A 21,272-nucleotide genomic window follows, 5' to 3' on the forward strand; every position below is an offset into this window, starting at 1 on the left:
TTCTGCTATGATGGTTAATACCCAAAAAGCAAATGGTTTCAAAAAAATTTTTTTTAACAATGACAACAATGTTACTCTCAAAGTTAACAGCAGAAGGTGAAAGACTGAAATGCTCAGAGACCTTATCAAGATAGTTCATGACTTACTTGCCCCTCCCCATTGAGGCCCATTTCCAGTAAATGCAGTTTTATAGATATATAGGTATATGCATATATTAGTATTTGCATGTGCATGCATCATATGACTATGGATCTGCATGATACTATATAAGTATTACATACCATATTCAAAAAGGGAAATGAAGTTGTCACATAATGCAAGATTGCCTGTATTTTTATAAGTACAAATAGCGGTTGTGAATATTCAGTATTTCGCGTGTTCAGATGGTTGTAACAAAGAACAATCTCAACCCTCTCCCCCAAGACCATAGGAGCAGATTTTCAAAGGCGCTCAGCATCCAACAGCTGTTATTGTACTAAACAGGAGCTGCTGGGTGTTGGGAACTTTTGAAAATCTGACTGCTTTAAGTGCCTAAATAGAAGCTAAGCTCTTTTGAAAAATCCAGCTCCACAACAAATTCGGAGTACTTTTGAATATTTGGCCTTGTGTTAAAAACAAACAAACCACCAGTTCAGGCATAAAGAGATACAAATCATTCTTGCAGAATATGAAAAAGGCAATTAGTTTTAATGAAAGTTGAGGACCCACCATCTCCTACCAAAAATAATCATAGGAAAATAGGATAAAATAATGGATTTGGTGGACTAAGGTAACTTCTAAAGAGATTCCCAGTGAAATAAGATCCCTGTAAAATATTCAGCTGCCTCATTAACAGATCATGGGAGCTTCTGGTATAATTAAAATGGCTACATGGGGGAAAACCGTGAACAGAGGTTTAAGATTAAACTGTTCCTTACTGTACACCAAGAATGTTTTAAAGTAAAATGAATGGCTTTGCTAAGGTGTATGGGCCTGATACTGCAAATGGCTAATTCCACTTTTGTTCCCCCCACCCCCACAGGCCCCACTGAAGTCCCCAAAGAGCAACTGAATTACTGTCACCTACTAACTCAAACACTCTCTCACTCTTTCTACAGGCATCATGTACCCTGTATCCCACAGCTTCAGGAAGTCCCGTAATTTGTCAGCATGTGTTGATAGATGGAACATACATACTCCGTCTGTGGAATTAAATTATACTGTATTGTATTTAATAAATGACATTTGCCATTGAGTTCAATGAAATGGAATTTTGCCACGGATTTCAAAGAAAGCAGCTTCACCAAGAGGGGGAAAAGTATTTGGCTATGTAAAATTGTTATTAAGCACTACATCTTCAGCAAAATTTCTTCCAAGGTCTTGAGAAATCTGAGCTCCACATTTTCTGGTTTCTGCTAGAGTGACACCACAAGTACTACAAAGGATAGGAAAACAGGAGGTTTAAATAATGAAAGATTTTGATCACACCTACAATATATCTATGGAATGTGATGTTTGTTCCCTTTGGAAAAGAAACTGAGAAGGTTGCAATGCAGGCTCTTAAGCAATGTAAACTGTCATGGGATAAGAGGGAAGGTCCTCTCATGGATTGGTAACTGGTTAAAAGATAGAAAACAAAGGGTAGGAATACATGGTCGGTTTCCAGAATAGAGAGAGGTAAATAGTGGTGTCCCCCAGGGGTCTGTACTGGGATCAGTCCTATTCAACATGTTAATAAATGATCCGGAAAAAGGGGTAAACAGTGAGGTGGCAAAATTTGCAGATGATACAAAACTACTCAAGATGGTTAATTCCAAAGAGTTACAAGCGTTACAAAGGGATCTCACAAAACTGGGTGATTGGGCAACGACATGGCAGATGAAATTCAATGTTGATAAATGCAAAGCAATGCACATTAGAAAATGTAATCCCAACATATAAAATGATGGGGTCTAAATTAGCTGTTACCACTCAAAAAAGAGATCTTTGAGTCATTGTGGATAGCTCTCTGAAAACATCCACTCAATGTGCAGCGGCAGTCAAAAAAGTGAACAGAATGTTGGGCATCATTAGGAAAGGCACAGAAAAGAAGACAAAGTATCATGTTGCCTCTATATAAATCCCTGTTATGCCCACATCTTGATTACTGTATGCAGATCTGATCGCCCCATCTCAAGAAAGATATATTGGAATTAGAAAAGTTACATAAAAGGGCAACAAAAATGATTAGGGGTGTGGAATAGCTTCCATATGAAGGAAAGATTAATAAGACTAGGACTTTTCAGCTTGGAAAAGAGATGACTAATGGGATATGATAGAGCTCTATAAAATCATAACTGGTGTGGAGAAAGTAAATAAGGAAGTGTTATTTACTCCTCCTCCTAACACAGGAAGTAGGGGTCACTAAATGAAATTAAATAGGCAGTAGATTTAAAACAAACAAAGGGAAGTATTTCTTCACACAACGTACTCAACCTGTGGAACTCTTTGCCAGAGGATGGTGTGAAGGCCAAGACTACAACAGGGTTCAAAAAAGAACTAGATAAGTTCATGGAGGATAGGTCCATCAATGGTGGTGTCCCTAGCCTCTGTTTGCCATAAGCTGGGAATGGGCGATGGGATGGATCACTTGATGGATTACCTGTTCTGTTCATTCTCTCTGGGGTACCTGGCATTGGCCACTGTTGGAAGACAGGATACTGGGCTAGATGGACCTTTGGTCTGATCCAGTATGACCATTCTTATGATCACTTTGGTGAATTAAATAAAAAGGGTGAAAGTTTCAGGTAATGACGCCTACCTTTGAGTTCCCGTCAGTTTTTCGTTTTACTATTGCATTTTCCTGTGTATTCCTCTACTTGTTGCTATGTGAAAGACCCACACAGAGGACACTGATTCCCCTGTAATAGTGAGTCAGTCAGTCAAACTACTACAAAATAAACAAACTTGAAAAATAGATATTGTTTTGCCCCTTCATCATAATAGCACTCTTACTTGTTACTTGTAACAATAGGTCAAAGATTTCCAGAGGGAAGTTTTTAAATTGACTCTGATCCTTTAAAACAGGGGTCTCAAACACACAGCCAGCGGAATTATTTCCTGCAGCCCATCATAGGCGCCAACTCCACTGGCAGCCAAACTCCCAGGATCCCCTCCTCCCTGCTCCTCCGCCTACTTCACAGCACTTCCCGCTGCCAAACAGCTGTTTGGCAGCACTTAGGACTTTCCAAGAGGGAGGGGAGAGGAGCGGGGACATGGCACGCTCAGGGGAGGAGGTGGAGAAGAGGCAGGACTGGGGCAGGGATTTGGGGAAGGGGTTGGAATAGGGGCAGAGAGGAGGTGGAGTTGGGGCGGGGACTTTGGGGAAGGTGTTGGAATGGGGTCAGTGAAGGGGTGGGAAGAGGCAGGGCAGGGGCAGGGCCTCATGGACTAAATGAGGAGTCTGAGGTATGAAGTTCAGCATGTGAGATTCTTTGCTGTAAGTCGTTGGGAAGAATGTTTGTTAAAAGTGGCAACATATTTTGTATGCATAGTTACTTTAAAAAGTTTCTGCAATTACAGCTGTGTTGATAGACTGTTAGTGTAGATCATCCTCAGTGTTACTGACCACATAAGGAATAGTTACAGGTGTTTATATTTTATTAAAACCCCTCTTCGCATTACAGTTTTTAAAAAGTTACTACATTGACTTTTAATAGCATACTATATTACTCTTCATTTTTTTCATTTTTGACTATACTTTTGTATCATTGTATGAAAAGGTTTCAGTGATGCAGCCCTCGGGCCAATGTACTAGTCCTCATGTGGCCCTCGTGGTGATCTGAGTTTGAGATCCTTGCTTTAAAATAAAGTGCTAACTATATTTTAATGGCTATAAACTTTGTCTTTTGTAATCTTACAAATAAGTTTTTTTTTTTAAAGTCCTAAATTCACTTTTAAGTTTGTTTTTAGGTAAACAAACAGAACTTCTACTGAAATGTTTACCAAATGTGCAAAATATATATTACCGTAAACTGGTAACAAATCAGGGTTCTCCACTGACTAAAACATAGATGTTATGTTGTGGGGATTTTTTTTAAAGGTCACCTTTGCAAAGGAAATAAATGGGCTTGTTTTTGCTTCTTTATTATATATCAAGTTAGCCTACAAGGATCTCTTTTGTTAAATGATTTTTCTCAGCTGGTTTTTCAGTTGAGAAATTCAGGTTCTGTGCAAGCTGGAAATCTCTATGGTGACTGGAGGACTAGTGAAGTGACTGACTCACAAGAGTCCAGAGTAAAATCCGAGCGGCTAAAAAGTGCAGGGATTTTTAAGTCAGGCTGCTTAAAACTCTGGTTTGTTTTTTTGATAATATTTAACTTAAGACTAATTCACATTTTTGAGAAAGGATATTTATCCCTTCAGTTAACATCTTGCTCACAAGAAACATACTTTGAGCTACCCAGAAGATCCTTCAGCAAAACCAAGGAAAAGGAGACTTGACATTCCTGATATTAAGTTTTTTTTAAAAAAAGTAAAAACCCCCAGACTTTTATTTTTAAAATACATTACAAAGAAGCAAAACAGGACACATGGCCAACTTTAAAAGAATCCTTGCAGATCACCTTTAAGGTAGGCAGGTATAGGAAGTAATACCCATGCTTCCCCAGTCCCCATACCCTGGTCTCAGTAAGAGAGACTGCAAATACTTAATCTATCAAGTGTTAAGCAGCATTTTTTCAACCAATCAAAACATGTTTTTTAAATGGAATATGCTTAGAAAGGTAATTATTTTTCTAATAATTTATAATTCAATGGAATGTAGCAGCCTAGTTCTAACTGTGCAGTAACTACAGGTTTATTGTAAGCAGCTTTATTAAAAATATTTCTTAACTGTGATTTCAAAGCCCCCATATTTTATAAACACACTATGAAATCATTTCCCTTTGTGTTCACTGAAAAAATGGCACCCACAAGCATACAGGCATATCTATGAAGCAGGAGGCCAGTGCATTTGCTCAAGACCATTGAAAAAATTCTTCTATTACGACTATCTAGAGAATTTGACAAGTTCTTTGATGTTATGTCCTCCAAATTAGCATATTTATGATGCTTTCGGGATACTTTTAGAATTTAGGTAATCCACATTTGCTTGCTTTCTTTACTTCTAAGGCAAACTGCAAACATTTGGATGATTACTACAATAAATAGATGAATGTGATACATCATTCGTCTCTCCTTGCCCCAAAACCTGATTCGTGGGGACATTCAGCACAGAAACCCTGCTTCGTTTCAGTTTTCAGCTCTTCGCTTTGAAGTTCACCTTTGATTTCTACTATGAACATTACCTCTTCCAAAAGAGGAAGAATGTTTTGGTTGGCTATTAGCTTTGTACGTCACCAGCCAGCCTGTTCCATGTTACACCACCATATACAATACTGGGCACTTCCAGTGAGACACTTTAGAAAAGGTAAACACAAAAGGCTTAAGGTCCACTCAAATTAGCAGCATTTAATGTGGCTCTAAGGACTAATTATGCTCACAAAGTACACCAGTGTAAATCCAAAGTAAGCCCAATGAAGTTGAATAGGGCACTGACTTCAGTTAAGTAGCTACACTGTTATATAACCAGAGAGCAGAATTTGCCTCCCCGCAATTTGATAAATTTAGAGAGAGAAATTCTCTAAAACAATGGACTGCCCTTATTACCAAATAGCCAGCATTCACAAATGAAAGACAAAATATTTTGCTATGTTGCGTTGACAAACAGTACAATGATGTAGAAATTTCACCTACTACACTCAAAGCACCTACTCATTTCTTTCTATCGGCACCACACACCCTGTATCCAGCTTTTTCAGAATGCCCCTTAATTTGTGACAGCATGTGTGGATACATATAATTTACATGTTCAGTCCATGGAATTAAATGATACTTTATTGTATTTAATAGTTAAATGGTATGTTTTCTCATCTACAGGAAGTCCATCCAGCAAGATTCTGGACTGAAACAACTTTATATCTTGTAACTTCCTCTTGTTCCTGTACTTGATCAAATTTGTGGGGCTCTGATCACAGCAGAATGTTACAAGGCAGCTAAGCATTTAATAGTTAATTGTCAGAAGTGTTAAAAGGCACAATGCTTGACTTGAGCAGTGATTTTCCTATTCCACTTGTGTTGAGTGAATAGGAATCAGTTTTAAGATACTAGCTTGAAATGAGAAACTGCGAATCTCCCCAGAGGAAACATTGTTTTGGTTTTTTTTTTTAAACTAATTACTATTGCAGGTTTTCCCTCTACCTTTTCAGTGAAAAATAAGGAATCTGGGAATGCATGTTCAACATGCTTATGGACTTATATACAACTGAAATACCAAAGGGCAGAGTTGCTGTAAAGTACTCCAAGTACTAAAAGCAATGTTCATAACTTCTGCATAGCACTTTACAAATATTTACTTTTAAGAGAGATTAGTGAAGCTCTTGGTTTTCTTAATATTGGTCAGAAATTCTTAAAAACAACAACAGCTAACTGCTACTCTACACCAAATTAAATTTATCCCAACATATATTTCGGAATATACACTGCTATATTTTAAAAATATCAAGTTCCTCTAAGCTGGTAAAGCCTGAAGATTTTACATAAAGTTAGAGATAAAGTGTTTAACATTTTTTTTTTTAAACTACACACACTTGACATCTGAATAAGGAGTGATGTAGTCATACTATTTATTTCATCAGTGAAACAAAATGTTTTATGGAGCTAAATTTCTGAGATTTTAAATAGAAAGTCATTTAACTTGTATATACACAAAGTGTTCTTTCCATAGATATTTACATGACAAATATGTTAGAGGAGAACCACTATGACTAAGTCTCTACAAGCGTGGCACCCTTTCTGAGCTACTCTCTCTGCTGAAAGAATTCATGGAAACCTTTGAAGTAAAATCTAAACAATTAAAATAATGTAAACTGACTTTGTTCTATATTTCATAGTAGGTAAAGAAGCCATTAAATGAAATTTCATCATAAGGATTCTGGAAACAGCTACACAGTAGAGTTTTACATCCACCCTCTTTTCAACTTTCAGGATGAAACTAAATCTCTTCTCACTTGACAAGAGATATAATAGCGTACTTAAGGATGCACGGGTAAAATTCTAGTTCATCCTCCTCGATAGATACTGGTGAGCCTTTCTAGTTCTTTGCAGTTGTCCATGGGCAAGGAGTCTGCTTTCTTTCGGAGGCGATCATCTCGGTACACTTTTGCTGCGTACAGCAAGTCTGTTTCTTAAAAAAGAAAGATTTTTAGGGTTAAAGTAGTAATTTCACGTGTATGCAGGACTCTCACTCACTCAGAACTACCCCAAACATCTAAATCCTCCTCACACCTTGCATCACTCTGTTTGCTGCTCCCAATTGATAATCATAGTGACATCAATGTATCATTTTATTGCAGGCTTCCCTCTGCTGGATTTCCGTCAGCATTGCTTGCCAGTTTGAAGGGCAATGCCGGTAACAGACTTTCAGTGTTCTTATATTTCAATCCGTACTTTCTGATTTCAGAGAGATTCCCTATCCCCCATTACTTGCTTACTTACTGTACACCAATAAAGATATTGATCACTTCACCCCTGTGGTCAATGATCTTCTGTGTGATCTTAATGGTACACCTCTAGTTACCCTGGCAGTGTTCAAAATCCATTCTGAGAGTTAAATGCCTTTGAGACCTAGTTGTCCAGCACACTAAATATGCCAGTTTCTCAGGCATAAAATAATCCCTGTGTTCTGTTTTACAGGAGTTCCTACATTGTGGAGTATCTGAATTGCATAACATCTCTTTTTCAGTCTCAGGTTAAAATTCTAACGAATAAGTCATTAATTAAAGACAAACAGCTTTGGAAAGAAGTTTTTAAATAGCAAAGAATGACATCTAAAAAACCCACCATTGAACACGGAGCAGATATTTTCATAAATAAAATACAAAGCAGGAATACCTTATTACACATACAGAAACTCTAATTTTTAGGATTTGCTATTTCTTTGGTTTTTAAAAGCTATTTAGGAAGTTTTATTAGGTTTACAAAATCAATGCCATGTAAACATCACAAACAAAATTATCCTATTACTGCATAATGAGAAATTATCATCAAATCCCTCCAATTTAACAGGGCATTACCATATTACAGAGTGAGCCTCTTTACACCATCTAGGATATATTGTTTCCAAAGTCTTTATGAAATTGAGTGAAACTTCTGACTCTTCTCTTGTTCAGCTTCACTTCTGCCGTTGCCAGTATGTACTCTAGAGTATTTTATCTTTTCCTACCCTCCTTTCCCTGGGCTTCAGAATCTGCCAAAGTTTTTTAATCAGCTCATTATTATTTTCTACCTCTGGGGTATACTCTCGTATGTCTGAAATGTGGATTTCTATCCAAAGAAACTGGACTGTATTTTCCCTCGTTTAAAGTCTCTAACTATACAATACTGATTTTGGAAGCTGAATGAGAATTTAAACAGGAATCCCCATCTTTAGCAAATCTTTGCCATCCTGACAGCCACTATAATCTCCCCTAGCTCTCTCCTCTTTTTTTAAAGCTTGGGCTAGAGCTCGTTGGAGAATTTTGATGGAACCATATGCTACTGCATTCTACTGTCTAAAGTGAAACACTTTGAAAAAATAAGTTCATTTCACTTTTATTTCAGAAGAAACCCCTGAAAAAAGTTCTAATGTTGAAACATCACATTTCAACTTTTTGGAATGAAACATTTAGATTTTTCATTTTGAAATGACTATTTTGATTTTTTTTTTTTTAATTTTGTATTATATACTATACAAAACATTTAGATGGTCATAAAAAACATTTCAATCAACCTGCAATGATTTTCTTCAGGAATTTTCCTTCACAGATCATTGTAAAGTTTTAGGCTTCCATTCTGATTCAGAATAAAGTCAAATTCCAAAACCTTGGAAGTGTTTGCAAAATGCAACTTCTGCACACAACTCTAGTTAGGACAGAAAGGTTTTGGAAAAATTGCAGCTTACCCCATTTGAGTACAAGCTGCAGATGCACTCTGGCTTTTTTCATAATTAAATCTTTCTGCTGATAGTAATGAAATGGCACAATGAGGACTGGTAAGAGGTCCAGGTGGAGAGAGCTGCACCCTATGTGCTCTCTGACCCCCCCCCCCCCCCCCAGCTCTGACTGATCAACTCTGTAACTGAAGTTCTTACAAACCAAATTGGATTTCCTGCTTCGGAGTTTTTAGGCAATCCTTTAAGTCCAATGTTGTTTCTCCTTGTAGCATAAATTGGACGATACGGAAAATAGATCATCTCTCTCTCTCTCGTTTGTCCTAGGCCAGACATTTCTAGCACAGTGACTCAATATTCCACATCAGTAACTTCCTTCTTTACTGCTTGAACCTTGGATGTCTTACATCTTGTAGTCAGACTCAAAGATCTACTCCCTAACGTTCGCCCTGGTTGGTGATCGATTTTCTTTGGCCCGCTCATTCCTCCTTGTTTTGGGTGCTTTGTCTTCAAATTGAAGTCAGAGAGGTCTCCCCCATATTGCGAGCCTGAAGGACTTCTTAGTGAGGGTGTTTTTTTTTTTTTTTTTTTTTTTAATTTGGGGATGTTTTTGAATGGTCCTTCCTCTGCAACCCCATGCTCTGCTTTCGGGGGGTGGGGGTGGGGGAGTGGGATTAGCAGATATGGGGGATGAGGGGTCAATAAAGGCAGATTACTGTGCTATCCCCTCAGAACTCAGACATACAGCAGCAATTTAGTTCAGCCACCTGGTGATCCCCTACCTGGATTTGCTATTTTAACCACATTATAGTTTGTGAGACTTCCATTAAATATTCAAATTGACGTGTTTAAGCCTTGAAGAAAATAGCCCGCCCAAAACCCATCCCCAACCCTGCTTTGATAGGATATTTTTTAAATCAATTTTTGATTTAGAGAACTTCTACAGAATTCCTACCCTCCACATCCCTCCCCACCTTTTTTTTTTTTTTTTTTTTGCGCAGCATCTTGCATTATGCAAAAACCTGCTGTAAAACAGAAACAAAGGGACTAAACAATAATATGGTATTACTTCACAAAAAGATCATGTTGCATCTATTATGAGATGGTACCTATGTACCCTTGCATGTCTCATTTTTTTAGCAATTATTTTAAGGAGAAGTCACATCAACATTTAAGCTCAAATCTACAAATACATTTGTATGTTTCCTATTCTAAATAGCAAATGTATCCTGTAGAAAAACAGGATTTAGTTGAAAACCATTTTTTTAAGCAGGAAAATGTTATTTGACCACATTTTATGACAGCAAATTTCAAAATGAAAGTTTTCATTCCTAACTGTTTCTCCTTTCAGTTTAGATTTCAAAACAACTATTTTGCTTTTTACTTTTGGAATCTTCACCCACCCCCTCTCACCCTTATTTACTCCTCCCATCTTTTACTACTGGAAAAAAAGCAAGCATAAGGGGCATAGAGATTAACAAACCTCAGAAAGTGGGAAAAACTATTTTTCTCTGTCTCTTTTGTACTTTTCCCCTCAGGATGATGTTGGCTAAAAGCGTGGATTTTTTTAGTGTGAGAAGGTGGAGAATATACTCTTAAAAAAAACTGAAAGTGAAAAAAGTAAAAACAAATTAGAGAGAGTACTATTTGTGTTTACTTTCCATTTTTCCATGTTTAAACAAGTGCGGAAGTGCACTCCCTCCTACTTTCACACACTTAAAAAAAATCTCTATCGCATCAGTGTTTCCAATGGGGGAAAAAAGGGGAATGTGAAGAGGGAGAGAGAGGAAAAAAAATATCAGAATTCAAAACTCAAAATTTTAAATTTCATTTCAAAATTTCTCAAAAATCGTGAATGAAAAATGTTTGTTCAAAATCTTTCATGGGAAAAAATTATTTCGTCCAACTCTAGTATTAATGATTCTAAATTAATTAATTCTAAGCTTTACCTAAAGGATGTTAATTTATTTTGGAGGGACAAAAAATAGGGACCTAACTTTTATTTATGTCTGTTGATTGATCCATGACCAATGAGTGGAAGACTTCATGATCTTGTAAACATTTGTACTGGTCCAAAGAATATCTAGTCCCTGTAGATTGTGAGATATTGGATGTTAAAAAACATGTCATTTTTCTTTCTCACTTCAGTTTTGATGTGATTTTTTGCAGCCCTACCTTCACAGTCTGACAACGTTTTACGTCGCTCACAGGTATTAAACGAGTGGATTTGCGCTCTATCCCTTCTAAAAAGTAGCTGGTTAAATTATATTTGAATTAATGTGGGTAAGAAAAAAGTTAGTAGCCTAAACAACCTGTTCTTTAAGATCTGATATTGCACAAGTTGCTAGTTGTTGGGAAGGGAGATAAAATGACAGAAAGTGAAACATTTATTTTGGGCCCCAAAGATGTACATGATATTGAAATTTCAATGTGTCATTTTTAGAGTGGTCCAGGACTAAATACAGGAAGTTCAAGACCTCAGGTCAAAGTAAGTTTTCCTTCTTTCCCATTATTAATGTAGTCAAATTAATACGTGTGTCATTCAATGCCAAAAATTTACAGCAATTCACTTTCTAAGAAATGGTCACAGTTAACAGAACAAGGAATCTATCATTTTGTAGGTGGCAGTTGTTTCCTTCAGTCGTCAAGTAAAAACCTTGGGAATTAACACAGACTACTTGGTGTATTTTTAAAATGCAACAAATGTGAAAGACTGGCCTTTGTATTGGTTCTTTCATGCAAATCACATGTAAACACCTTTTAGTAAAAATAAAAGGAGTACTTGTGGCACCTTAGAGATTAACCAATTTATTTGAGCATGAGCTTTCGTGAGCTACAGCTCACTTCATCGGATGCATACTGTGGAAACTGCAGAAGACATTGAAAGCTCATGCTCAAATAAATTGGTTAGTCTCTAAGGTGCCACAAGTACTCCTTTTATTTTTGCGAATACAGACTAACACGGCTGTTACTCTGAAACCTTAGTAAAAATAGTCACTTCATTCTATTCTAACACAGAAATAAGCTTTTCATGGTGACATGTTTTTGAGAAGTGCCAAACATTACTCATTGGGTAAACTTACTTTGCTGCCTCTCCTTCCAACAGTTATTTCGAATGTTGGACACATAGTCCTCTTCCACACTCTTTTCCACCTTCTGTAATGACACTCCTTTGTATTCATTTCTGAAGTCCTTGCTGACATAATAAATGACACCCAGGTTTTCTGTCTTCATTTTGATGGTCTGCCCTGTACCACTGTGAGAGACACATGTTTGTTATTCTTTTTATATACACAATATGTATGTTTCAAATGTTGCCATTGGTGAGCAGCAATAAGGTTTCACTGAGTGCACTATTTCAAGGTACAGAAAAGTCAGAGTTGTAATGAAAAGCAGTGGGAGTGTCATGTTTAACAGAAGAAAATGTTTACATTCATATGAATATAGAACTTCTGCCTTTTACCTCTCTCCATCTCCAAAAGTAATTTTAGTAAGCCATCTTTGTTTTAAAACATTATAAATAAATAAGTATAAAACCACCAACCAACACTGGAACCTGGCAAAACAAAAAATGAGGTCCCCAGCCTGCAACATTTCACTCTAAAATGTTTTACTGCAGCCCTTGAGAAATCCACCTGCATGCTGGCATATTGTGGATTAAAAACTCATGGTTTGTGCGTGCTCTGGAGGAGTGGTGCTTGTATCACAGGAGCTTAGCCTCAAAAGGGAAGAAGATCTCTCTCCTGTGGAGCTCAAACGCTGCAGGAGAAGGAGCCTTCCTTCTATGAAGTTCAGCAGTTCTGCAAGAGAGTGAGAACCCTACAAGCAGTGATAGCAATTTATCTCCTGCATGATTTGTCAAGGGAGTTATTTCTTTCAAGAAAAAATATGGAGTTTTAGATACCCTTCCGTCTGAAATAGATATGAGTTTCAACACCTGTATTCCCTTCCAGACAGGCAGGGATAAAATATTGTAACAAAGTCTACTCTGGGGGAAAAGAGACTTTCTCCAGCTTTCATTATAATTCAGACCTTAACAACACAGGTCAGGAGGTTGTTTTTGTCAACTGCCTGACTTGATACAAGTAGAAGATGACTCTGCAAAGCAGATGTTAAAAGGCCATGCAAAGAAATAAAAAGGGCATTTTAAAAATGGAGAAGTATTTTTTTTAACAAATTTAATCAGCATTACTTACGATCTTGGGTACAAGGCATAAGGAGGATTAGAAACCATCAACTGGCTCAACAAAGAGACGAGGATCAATACAATAATAGGCATCAGCTGGATGAACATAGAAAAGCCTCCCTACGGAACAGAACAAATAAGATTTGGGCATTTCATAAAATCGGGATCAAGATAGTATGCAAATTTGGCAGGGTTTAATCTGGGATTTGCTTTTTAAGATTGAACACTATACCAATAACCTAAAAATCCAAAAGACCAACTGCTTTGAAGAACTACAACAAATGTTAGGTACTGTCAGATATCCCTACCCCAAAATCACTCATAATTATTATTTGTACTGTAATAGTGCCCAGAGACTCCAATCAAAAATTAGAACCCCATTATGCTGACACTGCACACACACAAGAGAAAGGCTTTCCCTATCCCAACAGTTTACAACCTAAGTAATTAGTTAGTTAACAGGAATGCAATACATATTGCATCATACAACACTGAAGAGATGCATTTAAAACTCCAGAGTTGTAATTCAACGCCCACCGAAGTCAGTGAGTCTTTTCACTGATTTAATGGACTGGACCAGGTTTATATAGATGTCAAATAAGTAGCTAAATGCAGGTACACAGCACGCCACACTTAGGGCTATTCTGAAATTCTGAAACAGCTATTCTTAAGTAACTGCATGTGTGAATGCTCTTAACTTAATCCACTTTTAAAGTAGATTAGGATAAATGTGAATAAGGCGCTCTTATTCCAGAACAAGAGCGTCCACATATGAAGTTATTCTCAGGAGTAGCTATTGTGTTTTAAATTAACTTCCTACCTTAACATCAAGGTGGAAAAAAATTGGACTTTTTAAATCGGATTTTTTAAATTTGTTATTTAAATTATAAGAAGTTCCTTTTTAAAAATAAACCCATTTAAAAATGAAATCTCAATTTAATACAAAATATGTTAAGGCCTAAACTTATTAAAATTTAGTTGTAAATGTGTAACATGTTTTGATAAGAGAAATTTATATATCCAAAACATTTAGTGTTGTTTTAATAAATTATATAGCTGTTTTATGGTGTTAAATTAAATTCCAGTTACCATCCTAATTCAGCTTGACACAAATCATGAGCAAAAATTATTTACATGATATATAAGCGATGTATCAGTCACTATTTTTAACATAATAAATGTAAAATTAATAACCTGAAAATGTTATGTTATATAATTTCTGAAATAAATGCCTATAGTTAGAGTGTACCCTCTGAGGCAGCAAAAAGATGTACCACATCTAATGTAAAGACTATTTAGTTGTAAATCAAAATATGTTAATAGTTATATCAACCAATGAGAATGCAACTTTCTTTAGAAAATAACTGAAGTACGGATGGAAAAGTTCATTAAAATTGATTATTTAAATCAACGGTTTCCACTTGGTGATTTAAATCAATCTGCCCTGATCAATCCAAATTAATTTTCAAGTACATACAAGCTCTTAGTGACCAGACACTAGCTTAAATCATTTAGGATGTTAGTCTGGGATCTTTTGTTCTGTTTACTGCACCTTATGCAAATCTTCATGTCTGTTTACCAAAGGAGCTAGGCTGTCCCTGTAAAAATATTTCACTTGCAAATTCAGCTGTTCCTACAGAGCCAAAGATTCCCCTGCAATCATGCCATGTATATGACTATAATCTTCTTTCTCTAGCAGTAGATTCAGGTCAAAACCACTCAAACATACATCACCCCTCTCCTCTTCTCTCTCATGTCCACTATGACGGTGTTGATTAGGATGACTGTAGCCAGCTCGACCATTAGAAAATGAATGTACACTACCTACAAAAAGAAGCATCAACAGTCAAGAAAACACCTGTTATAAACACGCAAGATGAGTGAGAAACTAAAATGCCTTGATGACTATAGACTGGGGAATTAATATACAGAGTGAGACATTTAAAATAGCTCATATTTAAACTTCTTCTATTTTGAAATTTGCATTAAATAAACTAGGTCTTATTTTTGAAAACCTACAATATTTATGAATTTATGATTTCATGTACTCTTGAGGTCACCATAGCAATCAGAAAAGGAAACTGTAGCAATACACAGAGGAAAAATTGCTTACAGTAGATTAGGAAAATAATAGTTTGGATTAAGTATTCTAAAAATCATCATATGAACTCAGTAGTGCAGCTCTGATAAATATCCATGAAATATTAATGAGTAAATACCTGATGGAAACGCTCCTCCGAAGAACATATTGAATAAATCCTCTGGAGTAATATCAGCCTCACAACCTCTGTGGAAATTAAATCTACCATTGCCAGGGTGATTGCATGCTTGCTCTTCACTGCCTGTAAGGTCATATTGCTTTCGTTTTTCTGGATTGCTCAGCACAGCATATGCATTTCCAATCTCTGAAACAGGGAACACAGAGTGCTCACACAATGAACAATAAGAGCTGTTCTGTAATTACAGTTGTAATTTCAGTCAAGAACTTGCTGAAGATTAGCATCATTCATAGGCGATACTGTACGTTACAAAATCAACTGCAGTGGAACAGGGTGTCCAGAAACATCTTCAGTTTCCTACTCCCTCCAAAGCCCTGCATCATGGTAAAGTAGCTATAGAAGGCTGGACAGTTACGTTTATATCTTCAAAGGAATGTCTTCATCTGCTGATATATTTCCCCCTCGTTGCAATTTAAAAAACTTAGCTTTAATGTGAACTCAAAAGTCAGGTAATTGCAAACATTTGGCTTGATCCAACAACATTAGCTCTACCATGCAGCGTCTTCTGTATATTTTATGGGTTATATTAATAGGAATAATACATTAAGATTTACATTCAATAAGAGAAAGACAAATAGAAAATACTACACATGCAATATGAGAGTTAATATTAGTGAATCTACCTTCACTTTTGGAATTACCTGACCTGTGTGTGCTTGATCTTGGTTACTGAGGTGCATGTAGAGCCATATTTTTTTACACTGTCATGTGACACTGCTGGCAGTGCTGCTTTTAAATGACAGACCAAGCTACAAGAGACTACACGGAAACCCTGCTGTAGGACACACACTTCAAATACAGTTATCAGGGTTACTCTGCCTCATGGTAAAGATGGTGGTGAGAGTTTGACATCCTCAGTTGTGGAGAGAAATTAGAAAGAAGTCAGTCAGCTCATAACAAATACACATGAAGAAAACTTACTGCAAAAAATGTTTTAGACAACTTTTTTTTTTGCTTATGTTGTGCCACGAACGATCACAAACTGCTAATAACTGATCACAGCAATTCAAAAAGTTGTGTTTTTTTTTTTTTATAAACAGAATTTAGAGGAAATAAAAAGACAACCTGATCAATGTTCTTAAAATAAAAAGAATAGGCCCTTGGACAACTTAGTAAAATATGTTGTCTGGCAGTATTCCAGAGACTGATCAAATGATACTTCTGAAATGTTAAGAAAAATACACACTTCCATTAAAGCAGTCGGGACTCCAACATTCCCCTGCACCATTTTCAACCCATACACTGAAGTAATGTGCATTTGCTGAAGAACCAGAAGACGAGTAATTTCGTTTAACATGTGCAACCTGAATGAAGAGTGAAATAGTGAAAGTTTGATTTTGGAAATCTCCAAGTTAATACACTGGATCCTCGCTAGAACGTAGGGTTCGGGATCCATGCGTTAACCGCGTTATAGCAGGGGCCGTGTTATCATGGATCCCAATTTAAATGTTTAAATTTGGGATCCATCACCACGCCCGCGCTATATGTAAATCCGCGCTCTAGTGAGGGTCCGCTGTACTTGAAAGTATTATTAGTCACAAGGTGAAAAAATTTAAAACAATTTTTTAAATTTGACAGGGACCTTTTAAAGCAAATAATATAATTTATAGAATAAAGTTTAGCTATCATAAACATGTGTAATTATATTAAGACAATTATTAGCAATTAACTTGATTGCTATGAGTAATCTATATCCCATCTTAAACCCTTAATGTGTCATAATTAGTACTCTTGGGCAGGTCTACACAGAAAGTTTTGTTCAGGGCTTAAACTAGAAATAAGAGCCTTGTTTTGTGTTTTGATTTGTTCCATCACCAAAAAACCATGTAAAATGAAAGAAAAATACCATAGTTAGATTGTACTTCAGAAAAACAATTATTTCTGAAAAGTTCACATTTTCCTTCAAGTATGCATGCAATATTAAAGGATGCTTTTTCGCCAAAACCTTTCCCATCAGCAATTTAGCCTGATCCAGGAGAAATCTTGGCAGTCCTAGCTGTCTGGATATTAAACTGAGCTAGGGATTGGTCAAAAGGCAGTTGGAATTTGGTCCGTTTTGAACAAATCTGTTTTTGTCTGAAAAAAGAGTTATACACACAAAACTCTAAGAACAAGGTAACAGCATATCATGTGACTGAATGAAAACTGCACTTTGATGCAAACTGCTTGGTTTTTTTTAAACCTCCAATAGCAAAGGCACAATCAAATTTATACCTCATCAAACTGCACTGGCATTAAACCAAGCATGAACTTTCTTGATGTGATTTTGCATAGTCAGTCTAGATGCTTGGAATGGCAAATGTCAATGTTTACACTGAAAAACAAATTACTTGTGTTCATAAGATAAATTAATTATATTAATTAATATGTTAACATTATAAAACTTTTGTTGCCAGTATAGATATATACTAAATAATGCAAATCCGTCTGTCATTTTGTGTTCTTTTAAACCAGGATGCGACAAGATAGAAATATCTGAAAACATGGTTTTGTAACAGCTACCACCAGTAAGTACTGTTCTTACTCTGCAACCTGTTCTTACTACAAATGCCCCATGGACCAAAAGCAATGGTATATATGTAAATGTTATGATGGCATTAGTATGCAAAATCATGTAAAATATCTTCATATTAAATTAACCATTTTGCTTTATTTACATGCATACACTGAGATGTCCCTTAATTTATACATACGACCAATCATTTTCCGAAAAAGTAATTCTTTAAGGGTCCTTTTTGACCTACACAACAAACTGTTGCTTGGTCCATTCTATGCAGATAGGATTAAATCAGTACTAAACCACTGTGATTTAACACAGCTAGTTCTGTACAGTAGATGGGCCCCATATATTCTAAAAGGCTTTCTCCATGTACAAAGTTTAATTATAAAAACTTTTACTTTTAAAAGCATCTGTTGCTCCAGGTGCATGGTTTTTGTCTGGATGAAATTTCAAAGCAAGCTTTCGATAAGCCTTCTTCAAGTCTTCTTCACCTGCATCTTTTGACACTCTGAGTACTTCATAATAATTTTTACTTTTCTTTATACTGCAGAAAAGAATAAGCGAAAAGATTTCAAACAAAGATCTAAATACAATACAGTTGAATATAACTGCAAACAGAGAAGTCACTGCAGATATCAAAATTAGCATATTTATATAACTAAAGATATTCTATAAATTAATTTATAAAAATTGCACCTTCTCGCACAAAGGTTATTTTGCTGTGTACACATTATTTAGTGTACTCAGAGATTATTCTTTTTAATCCTTTTTATGATATGAAGCTAATACAACGGTAAGAGAGGGAACTGGATTCTGTTCTGGCTTGCACAACTTCCAGAGAATCAGAGAATCTTTTTTGCTAATGCTGCCATCAATCAGAAATAACCCAATTTGACTTAGCAGGATGGGCAGTCAGAAAAATATGTTTTTATATATAAACAGAAGATCTGATCTGGATATCCATTGACAGGAAATATCAATGCGCTTAAGCAATTACATGAGATATTTTGATAGACAGGCATACATGTGGATCCCAGAAACCTATTTTACTTCTATAAACTGCTTGCATAAATCCAAAGAAATAATAAATAAAATAGCACTAATCCTATATCCTGATGACCTAGAATGCTTAACATTGCATTAACTCTACAGAAAGCCTTAACAACTTTGATACTTAAAACTTTGTTTAATCCTGTAATATCAGGACAATCATGTAATAATTTGCTGCATTTTAAAACACCCAGAAATGAGGTGGAGACAGAAGTCACAGGGGACAGACAGCACCCTAAATCCATGGGAACAGGAAGGTTTGATCTAAAGCAGGGCATTAATTTTAAATCCAAACTGAATTATGGGGTAGAGAGTTCAGAAACATAAGTAAAGTATTTTGGAACTGCAGGATTCTCCCGTATAACTAAACTAGCAGGGTTTGCCAATGTTGCAGTACATTGACATTTGGTGAAAACCGGAAGAAAATATTTGGTGCAAGCAAAAAACAGAAAAGTTAATGCCCAGAAATTAAATAATAAAGCATCCAAGGGGCCTCCTGACTAGTAGGCAGCAAGATGGCTAACACTACCTTCAGACTAAGGGTTGCCTTTAGGGGTTTTATACCACTATAAATGTATGGGAATAAGATAAGCACCTTCACCTTCTGTAAGAGTATCCACACTAGGAGTTTGTATCGCTTTAAATATGCCAGTTTCTAAAGTGATAATGCCATAGTGCTCCAAAAGCTCCAGCCCAAACAATCATCAAAGTTGAATAGGTATAAAGGTAAGCGGGCCTTTGGCTGGCTCACGAAATGAAGAAATTTTATACAGGAATGGGAATTCTACAATTAAAAGTATGCTAGCCTAAGAAGTCAGGCCAGACCATTTTACAAGATATTGTTAAAATCACAGATTGATCAAGTGGTGTCTCATTCAAGGGATCATTTTTCCTGTGTTTAAGAAACTGAGTCCGTGCTTAGGCATGATGACCACAAGAGCATTTGCCTTAATTTCTGAATTCGTTGTTTCCTTTGAAGCCTTCAGTATCTGGATTACTTTTATTATGAACACAACTTGAAAAACACGTATTGGTACACTATACGGTAATGAATGACCATGAATTAACAGTGTTTGTTAGTGTTAAAAAAGTTATTAAAAACATCTGAACACTCCAATGCCATCCAACTAATATTACTCACCCCAAAAAATCTTTACAGCATACAAAAAATTCTCATAGAATTAAGACAAAACACAGGTTTAATTCTTTAAAAACATTTAGCTTCAATTCACACCAATTGTGTATGAGGTAAACAGACAAGAGAAATGAAAAACTGTACATTGCCAACGGCAAAACACTTGTCCCAAACCAAAGAGGTCTGTACTAACACGTCAATTGTTTCACAAGTTAACTGTAAGTAACTTAGTCTTTCTCGTTAAGGTTAATAGTATCTAAATAACACTTCACATAAGTAAAAAAACTAACATGTACAATTCATGTTCCTCAGAAGTCTGGCTGTCATGCCAAGAGAGAAAGGGTGGTGAGGTGAAGGGTGGGATTGCTTTTCTGAGAGATTTCATGGAGTTCTTTGATGGAGTTTGAGGATATCACAGCTGACACTCCCCCACAGGACAGTTTTAAATCAGGTGGACTTTGATGCCTGTCCAATTTATAACTGCTGCAGGAACTTTTTCATAAAGCCTAGCAGGGTTTTCCTCTGTCACTTTTCTCTTGAAAAGCAAATATTGCAGCTTCTAGCTTGCACTGTTCAGAACGGTGGTTCTCAATCAGGGATATGCATACCCCTGAGGGTATACAGTGGTCTTCCAGGGGGAACATCAACTCATTTAGATATTTGCCTAGTTTTACAACAGGTTACATAAAAAGCATTAGCAAAGTCAGTCTAAAACCTAAAATTTCATACAGATGACTTTATATACTATATACTATGTTGTATATACTATACACTGAAATGTAAGTACAATATTTATATTCCAGTTGATTTTATAATTTATGGTAAAAATAAAAAAGTAAGCAATTTTTCAGTAACAGCGTGCTGTTGCTTACAAAATAAGACATGAAAGTAAGTAGTTTTTAAATGAGGTATAACTTGGTGGCATGCAAGACAAATCAGACTCCTGAAGGAGTCCAGCAGTCTGGAAAGGTTGAGAGCCACTGGTTTAGAAGTCAACATGATTGCTGAAAACTTCACATTTCTAACAACCTAATTAAATAAATGTTCCAATTTCTTTGCTTGTTTTTTTGTTTTAATCCACGATGAACACTCCTACTTCCATTTTCAGTTCGTTTTTTGACCTAAGCAGTGACAAT

The 21,272-nt window shown here is 36.2% G+C and overlaps 1 protein-coding gene across 2 annotated transcripts in view; it reads right to left on the reverse strand.

The window, feature by feature from the left end:
* Positions 1–1,060: 1,060 nt before the first annotated feature.
* DNAJB14 (DnaJ heat shock protein family (Hsp40) member B14) overlaps positions 1,061–21,272 on the reverse strand; it is a 35,013-nt gene continuing 14,801 nt past the window's right edge. Inside the window, exons 2-7 of one of the 2 annotated variants that reach the window (XM_074950672.1) lie at positions 18,350–18,495; positions 15,392–15,577; positions 14,902–14,996; positions 13,183–13,292; positions 12,070–12,242; positions 1,061–7,243 (exon numbers count right to left, since the gene is read on the reverse strand). In XM_074950672.1, the coding sequence (XP_074806773.1) occupies positions 7,119–7,243; positions 12,070–12,242; positions 13,183–13,292; positions 14,902–14,996; positions 15,392–15,577; positions 18,350–18,495 (835 nt within the window). In that variant the 3' untranslated portion in view covers positions 1,061–7,118. The remainder of the gene's footprint in view (positions 7,244–12,069; positions 12,243–13,182; positions 13,293–14,901; positions 14,997–15,391; positions 15,578–18,349; positions 18,496–21,272) is intronic. The other variant, XM_074950671.1, reaches the window with a different exon arrangement.

Source organism: Natator depressus, chromosome 4, assembly GCF_965152275.1.
Source record: "Natator depressus isolate rNatDep1 chromosome 4, rNatDep2.hap1, whole genome shotgun sequence".
Classification (NCBI taxonomy): domain Eukaryota; kingdom Metazoa; phylum Chordata; order Testudines; family Cheloniidae; genus Natator; species Natator depressus.